This window comes from Pseudophryne corroboree, chromosome 6, assembly GCF_028390025.1.
Source record: "Pseudophryne corroboree isolate aPseCor3 chromosome 6, aPseCor3.hap2, whole genome shotgun sequence".
In the NCBI taxonomy this organism is placed as follows: domain Eukaryota; kingdom Metazoa; phylum Chordata; class Amphibia; order Anura; family Myobatrachidae; genus Pseudophryne; species Pseudophryne corroboree.
Window position 1 is genome coordinate 671,790,320 of NC_086449.1, and position 24,926 is coordinate 671,815,245.

Genomic DNA, 24,926 nt, shown 5'->3' on the forward strand with positions numbered 1-24,926 from the left:
GCGGGTTTGTGTTGGCAGCAGACCAGAAGTCCTGAAGATGAAAGTGGATTGTTACTGCTCCCAATTTTTGTAGACTGTCATCAGTCAACTTGGCTATTGTCACTACAGTCTACTTGGCTATTGATGTCCCTGACACAAATTGTTGTGGTGTAACCACCAAAATGATTGTCTGATTGCAGGAGAAAATTTGGACATCCATCCTAGGAGTCACATGATTCCATCTTTTGAACAGCCAACACTGAAGAGTCCTGGAATAAAATTGGGTAAATAGAACTGATTCCATGCAAGACCATATTTCCTAATAGATTTTGGATTTCATTGGTGAATTGAATCTCTGTCCAGGGACAATAGAAGAGAGACTTGCCTCCTTATTGATGATATTTTCTCTTCAATGAGAAAAACTTTGACCACTGATGTTGAATAAGAGGCTTTGAAATATTAATTGTTGTGATGGAATTGGGTTGGACTTGGGAAAGTTGAAAGTCCAATCATGCCTCTGCAGAGCCTCCACCACCATGTACAGGTGTGATTTGAGATGAGTATCAAAACTGAATTTTGTCAGGCGGTCATCAAGATAAGGGATGAGTGATATTACCTCTTCTAGAATTCGCGCCACCATTACCAGCATTATTTCTGAATACTCAGGGGGCTGCAGTGGGCCCAAAGCTTGAAACTACAAGTGTACAATGTATACTGCAAATCTGTGAAGGCAATGATGCCTCTCCCAGCTTTGGACATGAAAGTATGCATCTTTCATGTCTAATGATGCTAGAAATGTTCCACTTTCCATAATAATTTTGATTGAGCATAGAGACTGCATTTTTATCCTTGTCACTTTCGAGTGAAGACTGAGTGGGAAAAATGTATAGACCTGATTTTTTAACTAAAAAGAGCCAGGATTGTAACCCCTTCTCTTCCTGTTTCTTTGGGTAATTACTCAGGAAGAAAGTAAGGATTGAATGGCACACAGAAGGGTTTGACACATTATGCAATTCTGAAGATCTGGAGTGGCAAATGAATAGCACACAGAAATGATTGATGCCTTGTGCCATTCTGAAGATCTGGAGTGGCAAAGAAACATTTGGAATGGAGATTCCAGGAGCTTGGGAATATAATCCCACCTGATGGTGCAGACGTAGCCATTTTACTAGCAGCATGGTTGCACGGGCACACATGCTTTGCCGAGCCACGGGTGAGACTTAGTATGCCTAGCTGTGACTACAGTAGATACTCTGCCCATTCATTCCTATAGCCATGCACGTGCATACACACGTGCGTGTCCTAGTCGCAGGAACACTAGCTGCACAAGCTTTGCCGCGAATAAGACGCTAGGCGTCAAAACTAAGCATGGCTACATCTGTCTCTCCCCTCCATTAATCTGATGTGGGAGACATCCACTCAGTCTTAAAGAAGAATAGATACCCCACAACCAAAGAGAAGTCTGAGCGGATAGAGGCCCCATTAAGTAGAATGTTTACATTTTGGTTTCTGAAACCCTATCCACAATGTTTGCCCCACTGGTTACCTTCTAGATGTACAACAGCAAAGTTCTTGATTGGAGCTTCTCTTGTACAATTGAATTTCAAAAGGAACAAGATCAGTGACCAGATGGCCAAAATGGATTAACTAGTACAAAGGTGCTCCTGCCTCCTGTGGTGTCTGAAATAATGTTATCTAATATAGGATTAAATAAAACCTGTAAAAGTGCCTAAAGGGAGTGTAGTCACAGTCTACACCTGGCTGCTATAGCTATGCTGAAACTTGATCTTCAATCCTTCAGCCAGGTGATCCATCCATCTATATACTGTCTTGTGTGTCCATACAGCTACCAACAATCAAGGAATGAGTTGCAAAGTGAGTGACAAGAAGACAGCATTTGGGGGTGGGAACAGGGAGTGGTCATGTAAACACAGGCATGTCATGGCCGCCATTTTGTGGGCATGCATAAATCAACAGTTGCAGTCTTACAGCTCACTCTGCGTGTCTTCAGAGGCACTCAAGACTCTCTGACATGACCCGATTTGCAATGATGGTACTGATGTATCAGCAATTATACGCTGTCAGGTGGAAATAATGTGATAGCAGCGGGCATTCCTATGCTTAGGTTAGCTTCTGCCCATATTAGCATATAATCACAATTGCATATGTCAAAAGATAGCACTGGCAGCAGCAAGAAAAACCGCACCTGAATGATCCTCCATGTCCGCAAGATGGATATTGGAGAAATTTTGTTTATTAAATCATCTGTAAGTTTACAGATTGTAGAAAATATTGTAGCTTGCTTTTCGGTTAAAACTAATTTAAATTGAAACGATTATGTTAATATTATGTACTGGACACCTCATATAATTAGTTGGCAGCTATAAACTAACAACTCAACAATAATAAAAAAATTAAATAAATAACACTATTTCATTATTCATCTGTACTAAATACAATAAAGTATTGTTACCTGATATACATTGCTTCCCGATTAATGTCTTTGTAAAAATTCTAAGAGAGAAAAAATACAGGATTAACAAATATTTTAGTATCAAATATTCTACTCTAATTGCACACTATTATGGGCCAAATGCAGGGGCGGATTGTCCATAGGGCTCACTGGGAAGATCCCCGGCAGGCCGATGTGCATGCAGGACGTGTTTTGATTATTGACATGTGAGTGGTGGTGCTGCTGCCATGGTTACACGGCATACCTCTAGTGCTGTCCATGTTAGCCCACTTCTACAAATGTTTCTAGGGCCGCTTTCAACTTCCAATCCACCCCTGTCTGACTTTGAAAGAAAGTACAATGGAATATGCTAGCACTACATAAATGTTAATAAATAAATAAATAAATATATAGGTGTTATGGGCCCTACTCATTTCCCGATGCGCCGCCGAGGTGCCCGACGGCCGATACGGCCGACGAGCGACCCGGCGGCGGGGGGGCAGTGACGGGGGGAGTGAAGTTTCTTCACTCCCCCCGTCACGCGGCTGCATTGAAGTGCCGGCAAATATGGACGAGATCGTCCATATTGGCCTGCATGCACAGCCGACGGGAGACCAGCGATGAACGAGCGCGGGGACGCGCATCGTTCATCGCTGGAGTCTCCACACTGAAAGATATGAACGAGTTCTCGTTCATTTATGAACGAGATCGTTCATCTCTTTCTGAAAATCGGCCAGTGTGTAGGGCCTATAAGAGCCAAGAACTATAAAACCTCTTGTTGTTACTGGGCCTTTCAAACAGCACTGGAAATTTGAAACAAATTGTAATACCAAAAGCTACTGTATGTCCACACAGCTGTGTTTTATTTTTTTCTTGTTCAATTTTTCTGATCTGCGCTTGCATTCCTATGCGGTTATAGGGGGTTGGCTTATAGATGAAGATATAAAGTAGTTGGGCGTGTTCAGGGGCATCAGAATGGGGGGGGGGGGCAAGGGGGCAGCTCCGCTCCCCCCAAACATAAGAGAGGCGACATCCACATGGACCCGCGATTGCCCACCTGATTCTGAGCCTGCAGCCGCCGCCACTAGTGTACAATGATAGCAGCGGTCAGTGTCTAGCTGTCGCTGTTACACACTGTCTGGAAGTGGCGCCGGCAGTGTGAACCATTCCACTGTCACTCATAGCCGCACAGGCAGGCAGATTAATGGAAGCCTTTCAGAGCTGACCAGTGGTGCTAGTGTGTTGGTACGCCGTACCACTCCGCCCCGCTGTTGTTTAGGAGGTTTTTTTTATTCAAAAGTTATGCCTCGCCGCGTCCACCGAATTTAAGTCCCAGCCGCAGCACAAGGATAAAGTTGTAGCCTCCGCCTCCCCATGACAGCGCAGGACTCGCCAAAGCCACCGGCCCGCCGCAGCATCGGTCACGGTGTGAACTGAGGGAGGATGGGAGGAGAAGAGAGGATGGAGCAGCACAAGGGGAAAGGGATGAGGAAGGTAAGGAAAAACATAGGCACGGCTCAGTAGTAAGGTGGCTAGTCCATGGGGAGAGGCCAAGCGCCAGGAGACAAATCAATATCGGGTCTGGCCTCGATAAGTGCAGTGTTGCCATTATACACCTTCCCCCTCAAAATTACAAACGTAAAACAAAAAAGGGTGTGTGTTTTTTGGAGAAGAAATACTTTCAGTGGCCCTATAATTTAACAGCCAAATTTCAAAAACTCCTGGAGAGGCCAAAGATCAATCTGCTCTTGTTCCCTTCCTTCTGGTTTACAGATGTCTGACTACAGAACAAGTTTATTGTAGTAGTCTGAATCCATCATATCCATTCAAACACACATTGCCAACAAAGCCAGTAGTTTATATCTACTGCCTACACTGTATATCCCCAGCTGCCCAGCCATGCTGCCAGCACTATCCTCTATTCAGTATCCCATATTTGTAAATCCATCACTTTTGAAAACCAAACTAACTTTTTTCAAAACGTCTGTTTTCCAAATCTCTTTCTACATTCTACCTCTCCTGCATATTCATTTACAGATTATGGTGTGGCGCATATGTGTATCTGGCACTGGGGGCATATCTGGCACTGTGGGGGCATATGTGTACCTCGCACTGTGGGGGCATATGTGTACTTGGCACTGTGGAGGAATATATGTATTTGGCACTGTGGAGGCAGTTATGTGTATCTGGCATTGTGGGGACATATGTGTATCTGGCACAGTGGGAGCATATGTGTATCTGGAACTGCACTACTGGGGGCAGCATATGTGTATTTGGAACTGCACTATGGCCCCCCATATGTGTATCACGCCCCCACCCCCCCATTTTCATTGGCCATGCCCCGTGTGGTATGTGGCCACACTCGCACAGAGTACCACTAAGGGATTTTTTTCTACTTGCACCACTGGAGCTGCCACTCATTTAGAAACTGAGCATACCGTATATATGCATTCCTCGCTTGCGATGTATACGTGGTGCTGAGTGACAGCTTCAGCTGCTAGGAGTGTGATTGGCTGCCTTTCCTTGTGCTTTCCAGCAGACAATCAGTTTGTCCCCCTGTGTATGTCCCTCTATCCCCCTGTGTATGTCCCTCTGTCCCCCTGTGTATGTCCCTCTGTCCCCCTGTGTATATCTCTTTGTCCCCCTGTGTATATCCATCTGTCCCCCTGTATTTACGTGCTGCTGTCATCCTGTATATACGTGCTGCTGTCACCCTGTGTGTATGTCCCTCTGTTTCCCTATGTATGTCCCTCTGTCACCCTGTGTATGTCCCTCTGTCTCCCTCTATATACGTGCTGCTGTCACCCTGTGTATATCCCTCGGTCCCCATGTGTATGTCCCTCTGTCCCCCTGTGTATATCTCTTTGTCCCCCTGTGTATATCCATCTGTCCCCCTGTATTTACGTGCTGCTGTCATCCTGTATATACGTGCTGCTGTCACCCTGTGTGTATGTCCCTCTGTTTCCCTATGTATGTCCCTCTGTCACCCTGTGTATGTCCCTCTGTCTCCCTCTATATACGTGCTGCTGTCACCCTGTGTAGTGTGTATATCCCTCGGTCCCCATGTGTATGTCCCTCTGTCTCCCTGTATACATGTGCTGCTGTCACCCTGTGTATGTCCCTCTGTCACCCTGTGTATATACTGACTGTGGGGTAGGGAAGTGGAGCACAGGAATGAGAAGGAGAGGAGAGATGAATGAGGAGGAGGTGCTCTACAATGTATATAATGGGCTCTGTCAGACATAATGTGTGGAAGAAGCTCTACCAGACATAATGTATATAAGGGGATTTAGCAGGCACATTGTATGTAAGGCAGTTCTACCAGACATGTATATAAGGGGCCACTCACTCCCAGCTGCTCCATAGAGTTCCGTACAGGTACTAATGACCCGTCTAAGGTGGCCAGTAATTAGGGGCGCCAAACTGAGATTTTATCTTGCCCCCCCCCCCCAACTGAAAAACGTTCTGATGCCCTGGGCGTGTTGCTAAAAGTGGTGACATATAGAGACATTGAAGTGCTCACATTGGAGGCCATACACAGACAAATGATCTGCACCTAACTGGTGAAAGTTACAATGGTGCAACTGATGGTGGCGTCTAAAGATGCACAAAGCATGACTGCAGCATCTGGAGGCACTGAAAGTGGGCATCTCTGTTCTTGCAAATTTGGATACCGAGATGTACACCAGGGAAGGGCATTGTAGCGACATTAGCATAAAGTCACAGATGCAACTGCAGCAAAAGATGCAAGGAAGGCCGCAACTGCACCTAACTCAGAATCAGTCCCTATCAGGAGGATCCCGCCCCCTCAACCACACAACAGACCCCACCCCCATTAGGGCTGCTTCCATAAATTTCCTGTGCTGGTTTTCCATCTCAATCCTCCTCTGCCCAAACGTATTAAGCCTTAAAATGTGATAAAGTGGTATGGTGCGCACTGCGCACGTGCGTCGTACTTTCACACAAAACTATGTAGTTTCACACAAGGTCTAGCGACGCTTTTCAGTCGCACTGCTGATCGGTGAGTGATTGACAGGAAGTGGGTGTTTCTGGGCAGAAACTGTCCGTTTTCGGGGAGTGTGTGTAAAAACGCAGGTGTGCCCGATAAAAACGCAGGAGTGGCTGGGGAAACGGGGGAGTGGCTGGCCGAACGCAGGGCGTGTTTGTGACGCCAAAACAGGAACTAAACAGTCTGAAGTGATCGCTAGCTAGGAGTAAGTTTCGAGCTGCTCAGAAACTGCACAATCTTTTTTTGGAGCAGTTCTGCGATCCTTTCGTTCGCACTTCTGCTAAGCTAAGATACACTCCCAGAGGGCGGCGGCTTAGCGTTTGCACTGCTGCTAAAAGCAGCTAGCGAGCGATCAACTCGAAAGAGTGATAAAGTACCAACCAATCAGCTTCCTAACTGCCGTGTTACAAGATGTGTTGGCTAGTGCTTCATCACTCTTTATCTATATCCACTTTATCACTTTTTAAGGCTTAATACCTTTGGGCCATATGATCCTTATTTATTTTTAATTCATGCAAAAATAACAGACAAATACATTTGCACCCTATGAATCTGGACATGATTAGCCAAGATGCAAATTTACTCCTTTACACTTTGCTATTCTGAGTCTGCAGTTGGCTGCACTCCCAGTAGTGTTGGTAGTTCCAACAGTGGTGACACCGCTCTAATGCAGAACAACTGTCAGTTAAAGGAAATTAATTTCCATCTTCATTTGGTCAAAATTTTGTATGCCAGCCACAGAGCCTGCCAATCCTGTACAGTCTGTACGAGTAATACATTTTTTTAATGTTACTACGATCTCCTTAACACAGTAAAGGAAAGCAAAATCTTAGACTGTAAAACACATCATGAGAGCATGGGATTTGTGAAGCCAGAGCAGAAACATAATGGGGTCTGATTGAGGTGGTAATTAGTTAACAAATGAGATCAATGGATTTGATAATCCATCTGAGGGAAAGAGACATAAGGAAAGAAGAGTGGAGGTGGCCTTGGATTTCTGGAGTGTTTCTGGCGCATTTTTTAAGGACTTTATACTACAATGTACACTGTCTTTATGTATATATTTGTTTACAGGCAGACTACTGGTGCCAGTGGGCCCTTGATTCCCAGACATGGTGGCACTTGTGGTTCTCCAGTTGTCATAATGCACTGGTAGCTGAAACCAGTAGTCCATGTGTAAAGTACTATATTATTTATACTTTTATTTACTCATTACCTCCATGCCCAAAGATCCCTAGTGCTATTGGCATTTGGGCAATTTGTACCGAGTAGCCAGGCCCAAATAATTTTTTGAGTGTACCACTTCCCTGGGTTACCCAGTTCTGGTGCCAACTGGCCTTGGAATGGTGTAATCATAGTAGGGGAACCCCTATATGGCTCCATAAACCCTAACTGTCTAGCCTAGTGAAAGTAATAAAAAAAAATTGAGAGGATCCCATGCTCATTGTCCCCCTGGTTTCCCAATACCAACCTAGACAGAAACGCTAGCGCTGGTGAGGAGAAAATCCTTTTACTTTAATTTATTTAAGTATTTCCAGCAAACACGCTGGAACATCAATGATGTGTAGCTTCATAACTTATCACACATCACCAGAAAGTTGTAGACTTTGCCTCAGTCTTGCAGCATAGTACATATGGCGAGTACTATTTGTGCAAACAGCTTGATTTCATGCAGTTAAGTAATATATATATAATATATATAAATGTGTGTGTGTGTGTGTGTGTGTGTGTGTGTGTGTGTGTGTGTGTGTTCCAGCATAACTCTGGAATACATGGAGCAATTTACATCAAACTTGGCACACATATGACTTACAATCTGGAAAGCAATACTGTGGGGGTAAGACACCCCTAGCACCCCTAGGGGTGGGGGTGGGAAGGGTTGACATGTAAAAATGCTAAGTTTTCGGGCATAACTCTGGAATGCCTGGAGCAATTTACACCAAACTTGGTACATATATGACTTACAATCTGGAAAAAAATACTGTGGGGTTAAGACTACCCTAGCATCCCTGGGGGTGGGGGTGGGGTGACATGTAAAAATCCATTGTTTTTGGCATAACTCTGGAATGCCTGGAGCTATTTACACAGAGGCACACATGGGTAGTGGCAGAGGCACCCATGTGTAAGGGCAGAGGCACCCACGGGTAGGGGCAGAGGCACCCACGTGTAAGGGCAGTGGTACCCACGTGTAGGGGCAGAGGCACACATGGGTAGGGGCAGAGGAACCCACAGGTAAGGATAGAGGGACACAAGGGTAGGGGCAGAGGCACCCACAGGTAGAGGCAGAGGCACACCCGGGTAGGGGCAGAGGGTAGGGGCAAAGGCACCCACAGGTAAGGATAGAGGCACACATGGGTAGTGGCAGAGGCACCCATGGGTAGGGGAAGAGGCACACATGGGTAGGGACAGAGTCACCCACAGGTAAGGATAGAGACACACACGGGTAGGGGCAGAGGCACACATGGGTAGGGGCATAGGCATACGGGTAGGAGTATAGGCACCTACGGGTAAGGATAGAGGCACACATGGGTAGTGGCAGAGGCACCCATGGGTAGGGGCAGAGGCACACATGGGTAGGGACAGAGTCACCCACAGGTAAGGATAGAGGCACACACGGGTAGGGACAGAGGCACACATGGGTAGGGGCATAGGCATACGGGTAGGAGTATAGGCACCTACGGGTAAGGACAGATGCACACACATGTGGGGCAGAGGCATACTTTAGTTTTGAAGATAAGCAAGGCGAACTAGGGCCCTTTGACATACAGTCAGCCTGCAAACCTAACATATTTCGCATACAGCGGGCGGCCTGTCATCCCAGCATTTACAGCACTGAGCAGGGCAGCATCAGAGGCGGGATGGGGCAGAGTAGTAGGTGGATTATTATACTCAGCACCAGTATTTTGACAGCATCAATCTGGGGAAGCCCAGAGGTGCGGCATGATAAATATTGGCATTATTCTTTCAATTCCATAGCGCAGCATGGGTATTCAGCTAGTGATAGGATAAATCATCAAGTTGTAGAAAATCAGTGTATGTGAAAAACCTTCCTTCTGTTATACAATGAAATGACTAGTACAGACCAATGTACACTTTCTCTGTCTCCTCAAACATTCTTTATGTAACGTGTAGTGACCACTCTTATCAAAAGCTTTTTGTTGTTGGTATAATCTTGGCAGATATCTTAACAGCCACTGATAATGCTTAAGCTACTGTACTTTACTGTTGGCTGGGCTTGAGTATTCATTGGTGCATATACATATACTGTACTGTATGTGAAAGTGCTTTTGGAAAATCAAAGTAGCACCTCTGTATAAAAGGAAGAGTTGATATTAATACAATGTAAAAGAGAAAAACACAATTTTATGTTTCATTCACAAGGTCCACCTCTGTTAACCTTGTGGTTTACATTTCTAACCACAAGAGTAATAGAGGTGAACCTTGTGGTTAACATCATAGTATACAATGTAGCGGTTCTCACCATAGACTTCAATGGCGCTTTACCACCACTGAAGTCTGTGGGGGTAGGTTTGGTTAACAGTGCAGTCGCTCACAGCAAATCACCGTGCAACTTTTACAGATGAGATGTCTAACTGGCTGGTGGGTCTGTGAATGACAGAAGTCACTTGGGTCATTCTCAGTCACATAGTGAAAGTGTATGTGGTCACACAAATACTTCCACATGTTCATCTGGTTCAGGTTTGCGCTTTATTATTTTTTTTTAACCCCTGGGATGTCTACATGGACTGAGGTGGACCTGATCTACGCTAGGAATAGGTGAGTATGGCTTTTTTTTTTACAGGTTACCTGGATGCTACTTGGAGAAGAGGGAATGAATGGCTACAGGGATTGTAAGTAAGTGTGTGATTGTGCAAGTGTGTTTATTAAACTTATACTTTCTACATTGTATTGGCCCCTAGGTAAATTTACCACTGGTCACGATATTTATGATGACATCTGTGACTGTAGACAGAAAAATAGTGGTTGGAGCAGCCTTCCACATGAAGACAGACAAGACAATTGGCATAAACAGGTTGCTGCTGGCGTATGTAAAAGCGGAACTAATAATTTCAGAAAGAGAATGGACTTCTGGAGAGTGACATTTACATGGCAGCTCTCTGAGGCAATCCCTTATTTATTGGGCTTCAGAATATGACAGTGACACAGAGAATTCACATGTCGACTGACCCATATGGTCTCATCAGTGCAGGACAGGCTGTTCTGGTAAGCAGAGTGAAAGCCCTAATGCAATTATACTAGAACAATCCGTTATCACTTTCTCTTTCAGCCTTGAAAAAACAACATTACACAGTTGAAGTTTCACTTACATATTGTACAGGACATGTTTATTCATAAGAGCTTCCATGCTTGCACACAGAATAATACCACTCACCAACAAGTTGACTGTGCAGCTCATACGGTTGCCTTTGCTTTCATCAGTCACCACCGCTCTGTAATCCAATAACCTCACTAAAAGGCCTTTTATCAGAGCCACAAAGCTCTCCACTGCTTTAGAGATATAAGGATGGGTTGCAGCATAATCAAGCAATCTGAGGGAAAATGACAAAGGATGCCAAATGAGCAAATGAACATATTTTAACAGCAGAGATATTTAAACTTTACAGTTCATGAATGATACATCACATATGTGTTTTTTCATTTTGTTTCTCAAATACATAATCTGTCACATACAAACACTACTCTGTTTCTTCAGCTTTTGCTGGCACTTAAATAACAATCTATACTAGACTGTGTACCATAATCTGACTGCATATAGCCATGAACAATTTTTTTTTATATTTTGCCAAGATGAGTGAGCAGAACCGCTTGCTTTCACTTGATCTCTGTTTACTCAGGTATGTGCCATCATATTGTGAATTTCCACCCCACACTTACATAGTTACATATTTTGTGAGGTTGAAAAAAGACATCCGTCCATCGAGTTCAACCTATTTGTGTTCTCCTACTCTGTATTATTTTCAGGATTAATTTTATCTGTTGATAAAGTCAGCCGTTGTGCTGTATTCCCTCATTTTATTATAACTATGGTACGTGATCGATCCACCATAACCCTGTATATCCGTATCCATTATAATTTAACTAGGCCATTCTTAAAAGTAAAGACAGAGTCTACCACTACTACTTTCTCAGGCAGGGAATTCCAAACTCGTACTGTCCTTACTGTGAAAAAAACCCTTCTGCCTCTCCCATCTCCTCTCCTCTAACCTAAGTGGGTGTCCATGTGTTTTCTGTGCTGGTCTTAACAAAAACAGATCACCCGAAAGCTCTGTGTATTGTCCCCTTAAATATTTATAAATGTTGATCATGTCCACTCACAGCTTATCAATTCAATCATGTAATAATTGCCAATCTGATCTGTTCATAGATACTTCGAAGATAGATTGAAACATAGTTATTAAATAATATTTGTGGTAAATCCACAAATATTAAGTATCACCCGTATTCCCAACAGCAACTGTGGCTCCCATCCTATATAATAAAAGGCTAACTGCTCCTCACCTCTGTTATGTATACCGGTGGCCACTAGAGGCCGCCACATCGACCAAATGGAAAGGAAAGTGATCACGCAGGGATATGCTATAGCCTGCTGCTAATTAAAAATATTGATCTGACTGTTTCACACTTGCAGAATATGGAGAGAGGGTGCTGGGGAGAGAAAGAGTGGGGTAGGGGTAGGTTTTTGGTGTGGCAGTTGCCTTTTATAACAACTTTTCATATTCAAATTGACTGAATTTTATATCCTTTTGTTTGATCTCCACTTACGGTTAAATTAATTTAATGCTGCTTCTCACCCCTGTGATGCCGCCGGTGGCCACTGGAGGGATGAGGACCCACACCCTCTATGTACACTGCACCCTCCACCATGTACTGCCCCTATATACACACTGCACCTCCATACCCCTCCATATAGTGCCCCTATATACAGTGCACCTCCCTCCTACATATACTTGCCATACCGGGACTCTGCAACAAATAGCAGCAGTAACCAGAAAAAGAACGCAGGAACCACCAGGCATTTTGCAGTGCTCAGAGCGAAGGCACACTTACTGGCGGGGGGGGGGGGGGGGAGTGAATAAGTCCGTCAGGAAGGGGTGAGACGCTGTGTGGGGTGAGAAGTGCGGTGACCAGGAGGAGGAGGTGTCGGCGCTGGGCTGCAGATGATGCAGGTGAAGAGGAGGCAGATAATCAGCTCAACTACTTTATATATACTGCGTGCCAGCAGAGGGTCGGGGTCCTGTGTCACCCCTCCTACAACCCACACAGGCCATGCCTAAGCAGGCCATGCCACCAGCTGCTGGTGGCTACTGGTGTCCTCTTCCCCCATGCTGGCCAGGAGCTGTACATGGAATGGTAAGATTACATGTGCCAGTATTGGTGTATATAGTGCGACATCATTATAGCCTGCCCATTACAGATATACAGTGTGGAACCCGTGTTTGTGGTGCCCCTCCTGGGCGCTAAGGAACCCTACTTGCAGCTCCTGTGGCTATGAAAAGGTTAACTTTTCCCCTTGTGTTGCCTAGTAACACCCCGACTCAGGGAACTGAGCAGTGGGGCACTGGGACCCAGAAGAGCCAAGCCGTTGACTTCCCAAGAGCGGGAATCTAGGGAGCCGGAGATTGGTGTAGAGGGCTGCGCGCCAAAGAAGGAGGAGAGGAAGTGAGCCGCGGTGCATGCGTCAGAAGAGCCACCGTGTGTGTCCAGAGGAAGCCGCTGAGGGGAGCATCCCGACAAGGAAGGAGAGTGTGAGACGCAGTGAGCTACTGCTGCACGTAAGAGGGACACGCCGAGCATGTGTGCCGTGAGCAGCGGCTAGCCGCAGAGGGGACCGCCGGCTACCGCTGTGTCTGGGGAGGGCCAGCCTGGAGTCCGTGGGCAGGATAGTGGGAGAGCACCCGAAACCGCCAGCCACATGACAGGGAGGAGGACCCGCGATGGGGATTAGAGCCGCCGGAGCTAAAGGTACCGCTGCATGAGGGGCCAGAGCTGTCTAGCAGATGCACAGAGGACACACACGGGCTCCACTGCGCTTCAGGGGATCACAGAGGGGGGGACACGGAAGGCTCACAGCAACCTGCAAACAGGAGGAGTTGCAACTACAGCTACCCACAGTCAGCAGGAGTATCAACCACTACTGAAGGTACAGGTACGCACCCCACTCCAGCCAGTTGATACATGGTGGGGTTAGTCCCCAATGGTGTTTTCCCCATATGTACAGAGTGAGACACCTTTCCCACTGCACCTTAGGCAGAGACTTGCCAACCCTTTACATACCAGCGGTTAGCCCGTGTGACTGTAATCTGTGTAGAACTACTGTAGGGTTGTAACCCCATTCTTACCAATGTGACTGGGTCATCAAAACTGAACGCGAGTTACGCGTAAACAAGTGCCTTACTTATACCCCACTAGCTGGTACTACGGGACGGCATATGTTGTTTGACACTTGATCCGGATTGGCTTTAATTTCCCTCTGATTTACCTTTCCGTGGATACAAATATACTTAGGAACACTAAGGCAAATAGCTCTGCTAATGAACTTACCTTCCCGTGGATACAAATACAGTTAGCACCGTTATCTATAGTTGCTGTGTTACATTGTAATTAGCCCATTCTGCACGTCTTCCTACAAGTACTTACCTTATGTCCGTTGACTTACCTTCCCAGGAGTTCACTATTACCGTGCAGACCTTCATACTCAGACACTGGCATCAAACGCAAACCAAGGCATAAGAACTGAACGTTAGTGTCCGGCGTACAACGCCACCCTGTGGGCAGTTTAGGTAGTGTACCAAATCGACTGCCAGGACATTTCTTTCCTTAAAACATCTAGGGGGTAATTCCAAGTTGATCGCAGCAGGATTTTTGTTAGCAATTGGGCAAAACCATGTGCACTGCAGGGGAGGCAGATATAACATGTGCAGAGAGAGTTAGATTTGGGTGGGGTGTGTTCAATCTGCAATCTAATTTGCAGTGTAAAAATAAAGCAGCCAGTATTTACCCTGCACAGAAATAAAATAACCCACCCAAATCTAACTCTTTCTGCACATGTTATATCTGCCTCCCCTGCAGTGCACATGGTTTTGCCCAATTGCTATCAAAAATCCTGCTGCGATCAACTTGGAATTACCCCCCTAAAGCGGTTAATCATATCCTAATGGTTGATGTTGCACATAATTTATATGATTGTTTGACCAAACCATTGTTGTGCCTTTCGAATGTGTAAACTGTGATTGCTGTTACAGATTCTGCCGTAACTGGAATATTGCAAGATCGAATAGTAATATATAGATATAACTACAGCGGTGACTGGTAACTTCCTGTTCAATAAATGGTTGTCACCGTCTCCCTGTGCGGTGGTCCTTGAGTATACTATGTTTAGGTCATCCTTCCGGGGTCCGCCTTGTCCTTCTGTCTCAACCATAGAGGTGACGGCAAGAGTAGTCACTGGCCTCGACATCGTTGAAGAGTGGATTCAACTGACAACGAACGCGACTGAACTTCAGGTACGAATACACTCCACCCACTCTATCGATAAATTACATACAGCATCTATATATGAATATAAAAAATGCTAACGCTATACTCTCAGCATGACAGAGCCCCAGCTCCCAGCATCAGGGCTTCCAGAAACTCTATCAGGAGGATAGATTCCCTTTTTGTTTTGTTTTGTTTTGTTTTCACAAACGTGGCTGGATGGATTAGAATGGTGATTGCACAAGCCTATGCGCAGGCTGGAGTCCCAGCTCCTGCTTCAGTTAAAGCCCCTTCTAGTCGGTCTGTTGGACCTTCTTGGGCGGCCCACCATGTCTCGTCCCCAGAACAATTGTGCAATTGTGCAAGGCGGCTACGTGGTCCTCAGTGAACACGTTCATTAGGTTCTATGCCTTTTATACTTCCGCCTCCCAGGATGCTTCCTTTGGACGCCGGGTTCTCTTACCCGCTAAGGCGCGTCCCCTCCATTGACGAACTGCTTTAGGACATCCCCGATGTATTCCCTGTGGAACACAGTGTACCCCGCTACAGAAAATTAATATTATGGTAGGCTTACCATGGTTAACTGAAGTACACTGGGTTCCACAGGGCGCCCACCCTGATGAACCTAGCTTCTTTGGGTTGTATGGCATTAGCTGCTGGTACCCTCTCCTGTCGTGAGATTGTGGTTCTATGGGGGTAATTCCAAGTTGATCGCAGCAGGAAATTTTTTAGCAGTTGGGCAAAACCATGTGCACTGCAGGAAGGCAGATATAACATGTGCAGAGAGAGTTAGATTTGGGTGGGTTATTTTGTTTCTGTGCAGGGTAAATACTGGCTGCTTTATTTTTACACTGCAATTGAGATTGCAGATTGAACTCACCACACCCAAATCTATCTCTCTCTGCACATGTTACATCTGCCCCCCCTGCAGTGCACATGGTTTTGCCCAACTGCTGAAAAATTTCCTGCTGCGATCAACTTGGAATTACCCCCTATGTGACTAACATCTGCCTTCTCTTTTACCTGCTCCTGCATTGGACTGGTTAACGAAACTGAGCAGGCACCACTCAAAACTAAGCTATCAGTGCCTGAAGGCGGGGTTATAGAGGAGGCCCCAATGTATCCTGGGACAGTCAAAGCTTTGCATGATAGTGCCTCTGGATCCAAGATCCCGCTCTACACCCCCAATGTATTCCCCGTGGAACCCAGTGTACCTTGCAGAAAGAGAATTAACCATGGTAAGTCTACCATAACTCTCCTTTTTATCCCTAATGATTTTAATCTGTATTTTTGTGTGGGGGGTGGGGGGAGGTGAGGTGGAAAGGGGTCAGGTCTCTGCCAGGAAGAAAGCTCAGCCACCTTCCCCCCGTACTGACATGGTGCTGCTGCAAGACTCATACCGTTTTTACATCGCAAAAGCGGGTCGCATGAGACCCCTTTCAGACTGGCGGCACCAACCCGGCAAATTGCCAGGTTGGTGACGTGCACGGTGACATGCAGAGGTGGAGCCTGGAGATCAGATCATCTCCAGGTGCCGTCCCGCATCGACCCGGCAACCCGTTCACACTGTGCACCTGACCCGGTAATAATCCGGGAATAACCCTGCTTTATTCTCGTCTTGAAATACCGGTTCAGGTGACTCAGGAAGTCGAAACATACCCATTTCACACCGCATCTAGACCCACATCAACTTGACAATATACCGGGTTATTTGTGTGGTGTGAAAGGGGTATCACAGAGTTCTGTGCACACATGGCATGGGGTGGTACAGAGCTTCTCTTTCCCTTTTTGCTGGGTTTTATTAATAACAAATATGGCCTCTATCAGCAAAATAGACAGAACAAAAAAATAAATAAAATACAAGTGTTCCATAAGAGACTGGACACAAAGCCTACTTATAGTGTATGGTACAATGACAATGTCACTGGCTGCCTGGCTATGTGCCAGGTTTGCTGGCCTCGATATAATGTACTGTACTGTAAGTACTGCTGGGTACACACTGGCAGATATATATCAGCTGTTTTATTGAACGACTGATATATCGCGGGTCCGTCGGCCAGTGTGTGCCAACGATATGTCTATGAACGTCATCGTTCACAGACATATCGCATCGGCCCTGCAGCACACAAGATGACCAATATATCTACAGATACAGATATATTGATGCATCATTGTGTGTGTACAGGCAGTCATCCGACCACAAGCACACATGCTGCGGCAGCCGGCAGTGATTGACGGCTGAACTGGGCGGGCGAGTGTAAATGCGCACGACGGATCGGGCAGTGTGTATGCCAGTGGTTCTCAAATTTGAGTCACGGCACCCTAGTATCAGAATTTTTTTTATGGCGCCCTAGGCCAAATGTTTCTTACTGAGAAATTTTGAAATAAATATTAAATTGTGTTTATATGTCAACCAAAGTGGGGGAATTCAAATGTTGAAAAGTCGGTTGGGTGTCTGTTTTTTCCTGTCTATTAGATAGGGGGAAAAACAGACACCCAATTGACTTTTTCAAACAATTGAATATCCCCCTTAGTGTCAGTTATGTGGCGGGGGACAGGATTTGCTTCTGTTTCTCCACATATTTTATGATGGTTAGACATAGACATAAGCACTCGTTTGCCTATTTTATTGACATCCATAAATAATATGAATTGGTGCTGAACCACCAACCCAGGGCACCCCGGCAAGTGTGTGTCCCGAGGCACCCTAGGGTGCCACGGCACTTACAGTCAGATGTATTAACCTGGAGAAGTCATAAGGAAGTGATAAACCAGTGATAAGTGTAAGGTGATAAACGCACCAGCCAATCAGCTCCAATATGTAAATTAACAGTTAGGAGCTGATTGGCTGGTGTGTTTATCATCTTTCACTTATCACTTCCTTGTGCTTTCTCCAGAGTAATACATATGCCCCAATGCCTTACATTGCTTACTGGTTTACTAGGGTTATTCATGTAGTAACACATTCTCCGCCATCACCTTCTCCGCCATCACCATCACATTACCCTCTATCACCTCTGTAGTAACACATCCCCATCAATTTCAAAGTAACACATCCTCTCCATCATCTCTGTAGTAACACTTTCGCCTCCATCACCTTTGTTGTAACACATCCCTCCATCACCTCTGAAGTAACACATTTCCCTTCAACACCTCTGTAGTAACAAATCACCTCTGTAGTAATACATTACCTCCATCACCTCTGTAGTAGCACATTCCTCTCCATCATCCCTGTAGTAACACATCCTCTCCATCACCTCTGTAGTATTACATTACCTTTTATCACCTCTGTATTAACACATTCCCATCTATCGCCTCTGTGGTAACACATCCCCCATCATCTCTTTAGTAACACATTTCCCTCCATTATGTCTGTAGTAACACCCCCCCATCATTCCTGTAGTTCCCTTCTCTGTACAGTAGGTACACATCCCCCCATCATCTCTGTAGCAACACTTTCCCCCATTACCTCTGTATTAACACATCCCCCATCGCCTCTGTAGTAGCACAATCCACCATCACCTCTGTAGTAACACATTACCCTCCATCACCTCTGTCGAGGTGTGTGGCTGCGCAGGATGCCATGCTAGTAAGGGTGTGTGGCTATTTCAAATGGCTGCCACCCACCAGAGACCTGGACTTCAGTAAGGGGAAGCAGAGGCGCGTGCTGCGCTCTCCTCCACTCAGACACCCAGCTGCGTCAGGAGATCGGACCACCTGCCAGAGACCTGGAGGGAAGGGCAGGAGAGGCGCAAGTTACACTCTAATCCCCTCTCCTCAGACACCCAGCAGCAGCAGTGACAGCGGTGGCAGAAGTAGAAGCCCACCAGCGGTGAGCACTACAGGGGGCATTATGTGTAAATGCCACTACTTTGGGCATTACATGTATCTGGTACTACTTTGGGCATTACGTGTATCTGGCACTGCTGGGGGCATTACATGTACCTGGCACTGCTATCAGCATTACGTGTCTCTGGCACTGCTGGGGATTACATGTAATTGGTGTTACATGGGGCATTATATGTATCTGGCTCTACTGAGGGATTCACAGGAAAAAAAAAACCAAATAGCAGCGCTAATGTATTAATAATATATATGAAGGATTGAGTGATAAGAACTTCACATTTAATGAATTACCGAATTAAACCATCGTAATTCGGTAATTCATTAAATGTGAAGTTCTTATCACTCAATCCTTATTTATTTATTTATTTATTTATTAACAGTTTCTTATATAGCGCAGCAAATTCCGCTGCGCTTTACAATTTGAAATAACAATTACAAACTGGGTGATAACAGTCATAGAGGTAGGAAGGCCCTGCTCGCAAGCTTACAATCCTTCATATGTATTATTAATACGTTAGCGCTGCTATTTGGTATTTTTTTTCTGTGAATTCTGTTTTGGGTGTGACTACCCCAAAAGGTTTTAGCAGCAGCATTAGAGCAACAGCACCACATAGCGCCCGATCATCTACCTTTTGGTAATATTTATCTCTACTGAGGAATTACATGTAACCAGCGTTACTAGGGTGTTACGTGTATCTGCCACTGCTGGGGGCATGACGTGTCACTGGCATTACTGGGGGCCTTAGGTTTATCTGGCACTGCTGGGGGCATTATGTGTAACTGGCATTACGGGGGGCATTACGTGTATCTGCCACTGCTGGGGGATTATGTGTAACTGGCATTACTGGGGACATTATGCGTATCTGGCACATATAGTGTAGTGATGTAGTGCAGCATATAGGGGAATGTACTGTAGGGATGTAGTGTAGCATATTGGGGGTTATAGTGTAGTGATGTAGTGCAGCGTATAGGAGGATGAATTATAGTGAAGTGATGTAGTGCAGTATATTGGGGGATTTATTATAGTGATGTGATGTAGTGCAGTATATTGGGGGAAAGTAGTGTAGTGATGTACACGTTGTGCAGCATATAGGAGGATGTATTGTTGTGATTTGCTAAAGTGCAGGGTATTGGGGGATGTAGTGTAGTGATGTGGGGCACAGTATTGGGGGGGGGATGCAGGGGCGGATCTAGACTTCTCCTATATTGGGGGCGGTTTTAAAATTAATCTGGATTCCTCCCATTTCTAGTCCAGTCCGTTAGGCCGTAGTGATACACAATACATACACTACTAAGACACACTCAGACACTAGCGATACACCATACATACACTACTAACACACACACACACTAGTGATACACCATACATACACTACTGACACACACACACTAGTGATACACCATACATACACTACTAATAAACACACACACGTGATACACAGCACACACAACCCCTAGTAACACTCCATGCACATACAGACACTAGTTATGTACCATACATACACTACTATCTCACACACACACACACACACACACACACACACACACAACTAGTGATACACTATACATACACTACTAACACACACAAACACTAGTGATACACCACACATACACTACTGACACACACTAGTGATACACAATACATACACTACTAATAAACACACACACAGTAGTGATACACAGCACACACAACCCCTAGTAACACTCCATGCACATACAGACACCATCACACACACACACACACACACATACACTAGTGACACACCACACATACACTACTAACACACACACACACACACACACACACACACACACACACACACACACTAGTGATACACAGCATACACAAGCCCTAGTAACACTCCATGCACATAGACACTAGTGATGTACGGTACATACACAGACACAATAGGATACAGTAGAGTCCCGTCCACCCAGCGCTCCTCCTCCTCCATCTGCCGGGACAGGCCCCCTGTCTCTCCTGCCCTGTCTCTCCGCAGGACAGAACTCCGACCGCTCTCTGACACCAGCCAATCGCCTCCCCCTCCTCTCCCCGCCCCTCACCTGTTGTGCGTCCTTGCGGTTCCTGATCTGCCAGACAAGGTGGCGGCAGCTCCTCCGCAGCCGAAGGAGCGAACTAGGCTGGGGAGTTATGCTGCTGCTGCCGCTGGTAGCTGGGGCACACTGGGTGGTCCCGCCCAGCGCCGTCTCAGTTGCCCTGTCAATGCGGCCAGATCCCAGCCGTCGCACTCAACTTCCCTCACCTCTGCTGCCCGCAGCAACAAGTGGGCGGGTCTGGGTCGCTGAGTTACGGGGGGCGATTGCCCTCATCGCCCCCTGCTGGATCCGCCACTGGGGGGATGTAGTGTAGTGATGTAGTGCAGTGTATAGGTGGATGTATTATGATGTGATCTAGTATAGCATATTGAGGGGATGTAGTGTAGTGATGCAGTAAAGGTTATTGGGGAATGCAGTGTAGGGATTTAGTGCAGCAAATTGGGGGGGTATAGTGTACTGATGTAGTGCATTGTATTGGGGGATCTAGGGGAGTGATATAGTGCAGCATTTAGGGAGATGTAGCGTAGGGATGTAGTGAAGTGATGTAGTGCAGCATATTGAGGAAGATGTTGTGTAGTTATGTAGTGAAGTGTATAAGGGAATATAGTGTAGTGATGTAGTGTAGCGTATTGGGGGATGTAGTTTAGTGATGTAGTGCAGCATATTGATGGGATGCAGCGTAGTAATGTCCTGCAGCATATTGGGGGATGTAGTGTAGTGATTTAGTGCAGTGTATTGGGGGGATGTAGTGTACTGATGCAGTGCAACATATACAGTGGATGTATTATAGTGATGTGATGTAGTGCAGCATATTAAGGGGGATGTAGTGTAGTGATGTAATGCAGCATAAAGGGGGTATACCTGTAGTGTAGGAATGTAGTGAAGTGATGTAGTGCAGCATATAGGGGGTAGCAGTGTAGTGCAGTGTATAACAGTTATTAGGCTGTAGTGTAGGGATATAATGCTGCATAGTGGGGGATGTAGGGTAGTGATGTAGTGCAGCATTTAGGGGGATGTAGTGTAGGGATAGGGGAACATGTATTAAGCAGTGATAAAAGTGGAGAAGTGAGCCAGTGGAGAAGTTGCCCATGGCAACCATTCAGCTGCTCTTTATAAATTTATAGTATGCAAATTACAAATGTTACATCAATGCTGATTGGTTGCCATGGGCAACTTCTCCACTGGCTCACTTCTCCACTTTTATCACAGTTTAGTACATGTCCCTCATAGTGTAGTGCCCATGGCAACCATTCAGCTGCTCTTTATAAACTTATAGTATGCAAATTATAAATGTTACATCAATGCTGATTGGTTGCCATGGGCAACTTCTCCACTGGCTCACTTCTCCACTTTTATCACAGTTTAGTACATGTCCCTCATTGTGTAGTGATATAGGGCAGCATATTGTGGGGAATGTAGTGTAGTGATGTAGTGCAGTGTATAGGGGGATGTAGTGTAGGGATGTAGTGTAGTGTATTGGGGAATATAGTGTAGTGATGTACTGCAGCATATTCGGGGAGATGTAGTATAGTGATGTAGTGTAGCATATAGGATGTAGTGAACGAATGTAGTCTAGGGAAGTAATGCAGCATATTGGGGGATGTAGTGTTTAGGTGGATGAGTGTAGAGATGTAGTATAGTGATGTAGTGCAGCGTATTGGGGGATATTAATGTTTAGTAATATAGTGCAGAGGTTAATGGGATGTAGTGTAGGGATGTAGTGAAACAAATTGGGAATGTGAGTAGTGATGTAGTGCAGTATATAGCGAAATGTAGTGATGTAATGCAGCATATAAGGGGATGTAGAATAGTGATGTAGTGTAGCGTATAGAGGGATATAGGCCCTCATTCCGAGTTGACCGCTCGCTAGCTACTTTTAGCAGCCGTGCAAACGCATAGTCGCCGCCCACAGGGGAGTGTATTTTCGCTTTGCAGAAGTGCGAACGCCTGTGCAGCCGCGCGGCAGCAAACACATTTTGTGCAGAACAAGACCAGCCCTGTAGTTACTTATTCTGTGCGATGATTGCTGTGACGAGTGACACGGTAATAATGTCAGATACCCGCCCAGCAAACGCCCGGCCACGCCTGCGTTTTTCCAAACACTCCCAGAAAACGGTCAGTTACCACCCAGAAACTCCCACTTCCTGTCAATCTCCTTGTGTTCGACTGTGTGATTGGAATTGTCGCTAGAACCAGTGCAAAGCCACAAAGGACTTCGTACCCATACGGCGCACGTGCGCATTGCGGTGCATACGCATGCGCAGAGTAGCCGTTTTTTTCACTGATCGCTATGCAGAGAATAACGGCAACTAGCGATCAACTCGGAATGACCCCCATAGTGTAGGGATGTAGTGCAGTAATGTAGTGCAGCATATAAGGGGATGTAGTGTAGTGATGTACAGTAGTGCAGCATATAACGGGATGTAGTGTAGTGATGTAGTGCAGTGTATAACATATCATATGTAACATAATACAGCATTAAGGGTGGAGGGGGAATGTCAGCGAGACATTGGGGGCATTTGCGGCACACAAGGGATGCATGTGGGGGAAAATGATGCTGCGGAGTGAGCACAGCCATAAGCGATCATTGCATCAACATAATAACTGCCTTGTTTTCCTTTAGTGGTTGTAAGGTGGATGCGTGTCGTGGGGGGCGGGGGGCGTAAGCATACAATGTAGCCCGATACAGACTGAACCGCAAAATGAGGGTAATTATGTACACAAAGGTAGAATATTTCTAACCACATATGGAGCTTGATATGCATTCTGGTCAGCAACAGTAGGATATGTGTTTCTGGTTTAGGCTAGGCATGTTTTCACCAATAGGCATCACTTAAACTACAAAAACCTCCCTGTAGTACAGCAGAAACTGTTTCCGATATTGCTTATGAAAAACAAATTTGAAATACACTAAAAACAGCTTGAGAGATGAAGAAAGTACCAAAAAGTGGCACATGGAGTTCATCACAACTGTCATCATTGTCTCAATTTGTGCCTGTCCCTGACGACCCACAAGTAATACTGTTTTCTCAAGGGGAAAATATGCATCTTTTACCCATTCTGCATGTGTGCACAGTTACGCTAACGCGCCTTTATTTTGCCTTTGTTAGAATGCCTTGTCCTGCTCTGCTGGGGTAAGGGACAAAATAATGCAAATCTGCATCCGTGCACACTGTTTTTGGCATGTCCAGTTTAAATTCACAGAAGATGAATATACACTATAATAACTAGCACAGTGTGCACTCTGCATCAAGACCCTCATGTTTATTTACTACAACAGCTTACTTTGAATATAAGGGATTTCCCCAACTTAGATTTAGGGGGAATACGATTAGGTGGCAATATTATTTTGCACAAAGTAAAAACAGGATTTTACCACAATTTACTTTTTGTTGGGGGGGGGGAGTAATTAAATTACTGCCTGTTTTTTGCCCCAGGTTTCACTCGAAAATACACACAGTCCGGGATATAAATTCACGGATCTAGAGGCAGAACTCTGGGAGGCAACGGAGTAATCTGCCGCCGGGCTCCTGCTCTGAGGGGGGGCACTTCTCCTCCCATTCTGTGACACCATTGAATTAAGTTAATTGATATCTGTCACTGTCTTTTCAGTGGCCGACTTCCTCACTGGTCCCTGCACCTTACAAATCACACCCTCTTTATTATACTGAATATACACATTTTACAAGTATCACACCCAGGATTAGAAACCACAACCTATTACACTGGAAGCAGACACCTTACTGATGAAGCTGTTTGCTCCTGTATAGGAAATATGAGAATTCTAACTATATGAAGAAGATACTTCTCTGACAATTACACATAACTTCATATAGTTAGAATTCTCATACTTCCCATACAGGAGCAAATAGCTCCATCAGTAGAGTGTCTGCTGTCAGTGTAACAGGTCATGGGTTCTAATCCTGGGTATGACTGTTAAGAATTGTGTGATTTAAAATAAAAGACAATTAAATGTATAAATACAGTATATACATTTTTTTCAGAACACTCCACACACGCACGCACGCACGCACGCACGCACGCACGCACGCACGCACACTTACTGTACATACATTTATTTATCTT

The 24,926-nt window shown here is 45.5% G+C and overlaps 2 protein-coding genes across 8 annotated transcripts in view; one reads left to right on the forward strand and one right to left on the reverse strand.

Moving 5' to 3' along the window:
* DOCK2 (dedicator of cytokinesis 2) overlaps positions 1-24,926 on the reverse strand; it is a 1,781,615-nt gene that overhangs the window by 311,444 nt on the left and 1,445,245 nt on the right. For all 4 annotated transcript variants that reach the window (XM_063928256.1, XM_063928254.1, XM_063928255.1 and 1 more), the window contains exons 35-36: positions 10,834-10,990; positions 2,453-2,493 (exon numbers count right to left, since the gene is read on the reverse strand). In XM_063928256.1, coding sequence (XP_063784326.1) covers positions 2,453-2,493; positions 10,834-10,990 — 198 coding nt within the window. The remainder of the gene's footprint in view (positions 1-2,452; positions 2,494-10,833; positions 10,991-24,926) is intronic.
* LOC134933211 (ERV-BabFcenv provirus ancestral Env polyprotein-like) overlaps positions 1-24,926 on the forward strand; it is a 447,012-nt gene that overhangs the window by 227,287 nt on the left and 194,799 nt on the right. The gene's annotated exons all lie outside the window — the stretch shown is intronic.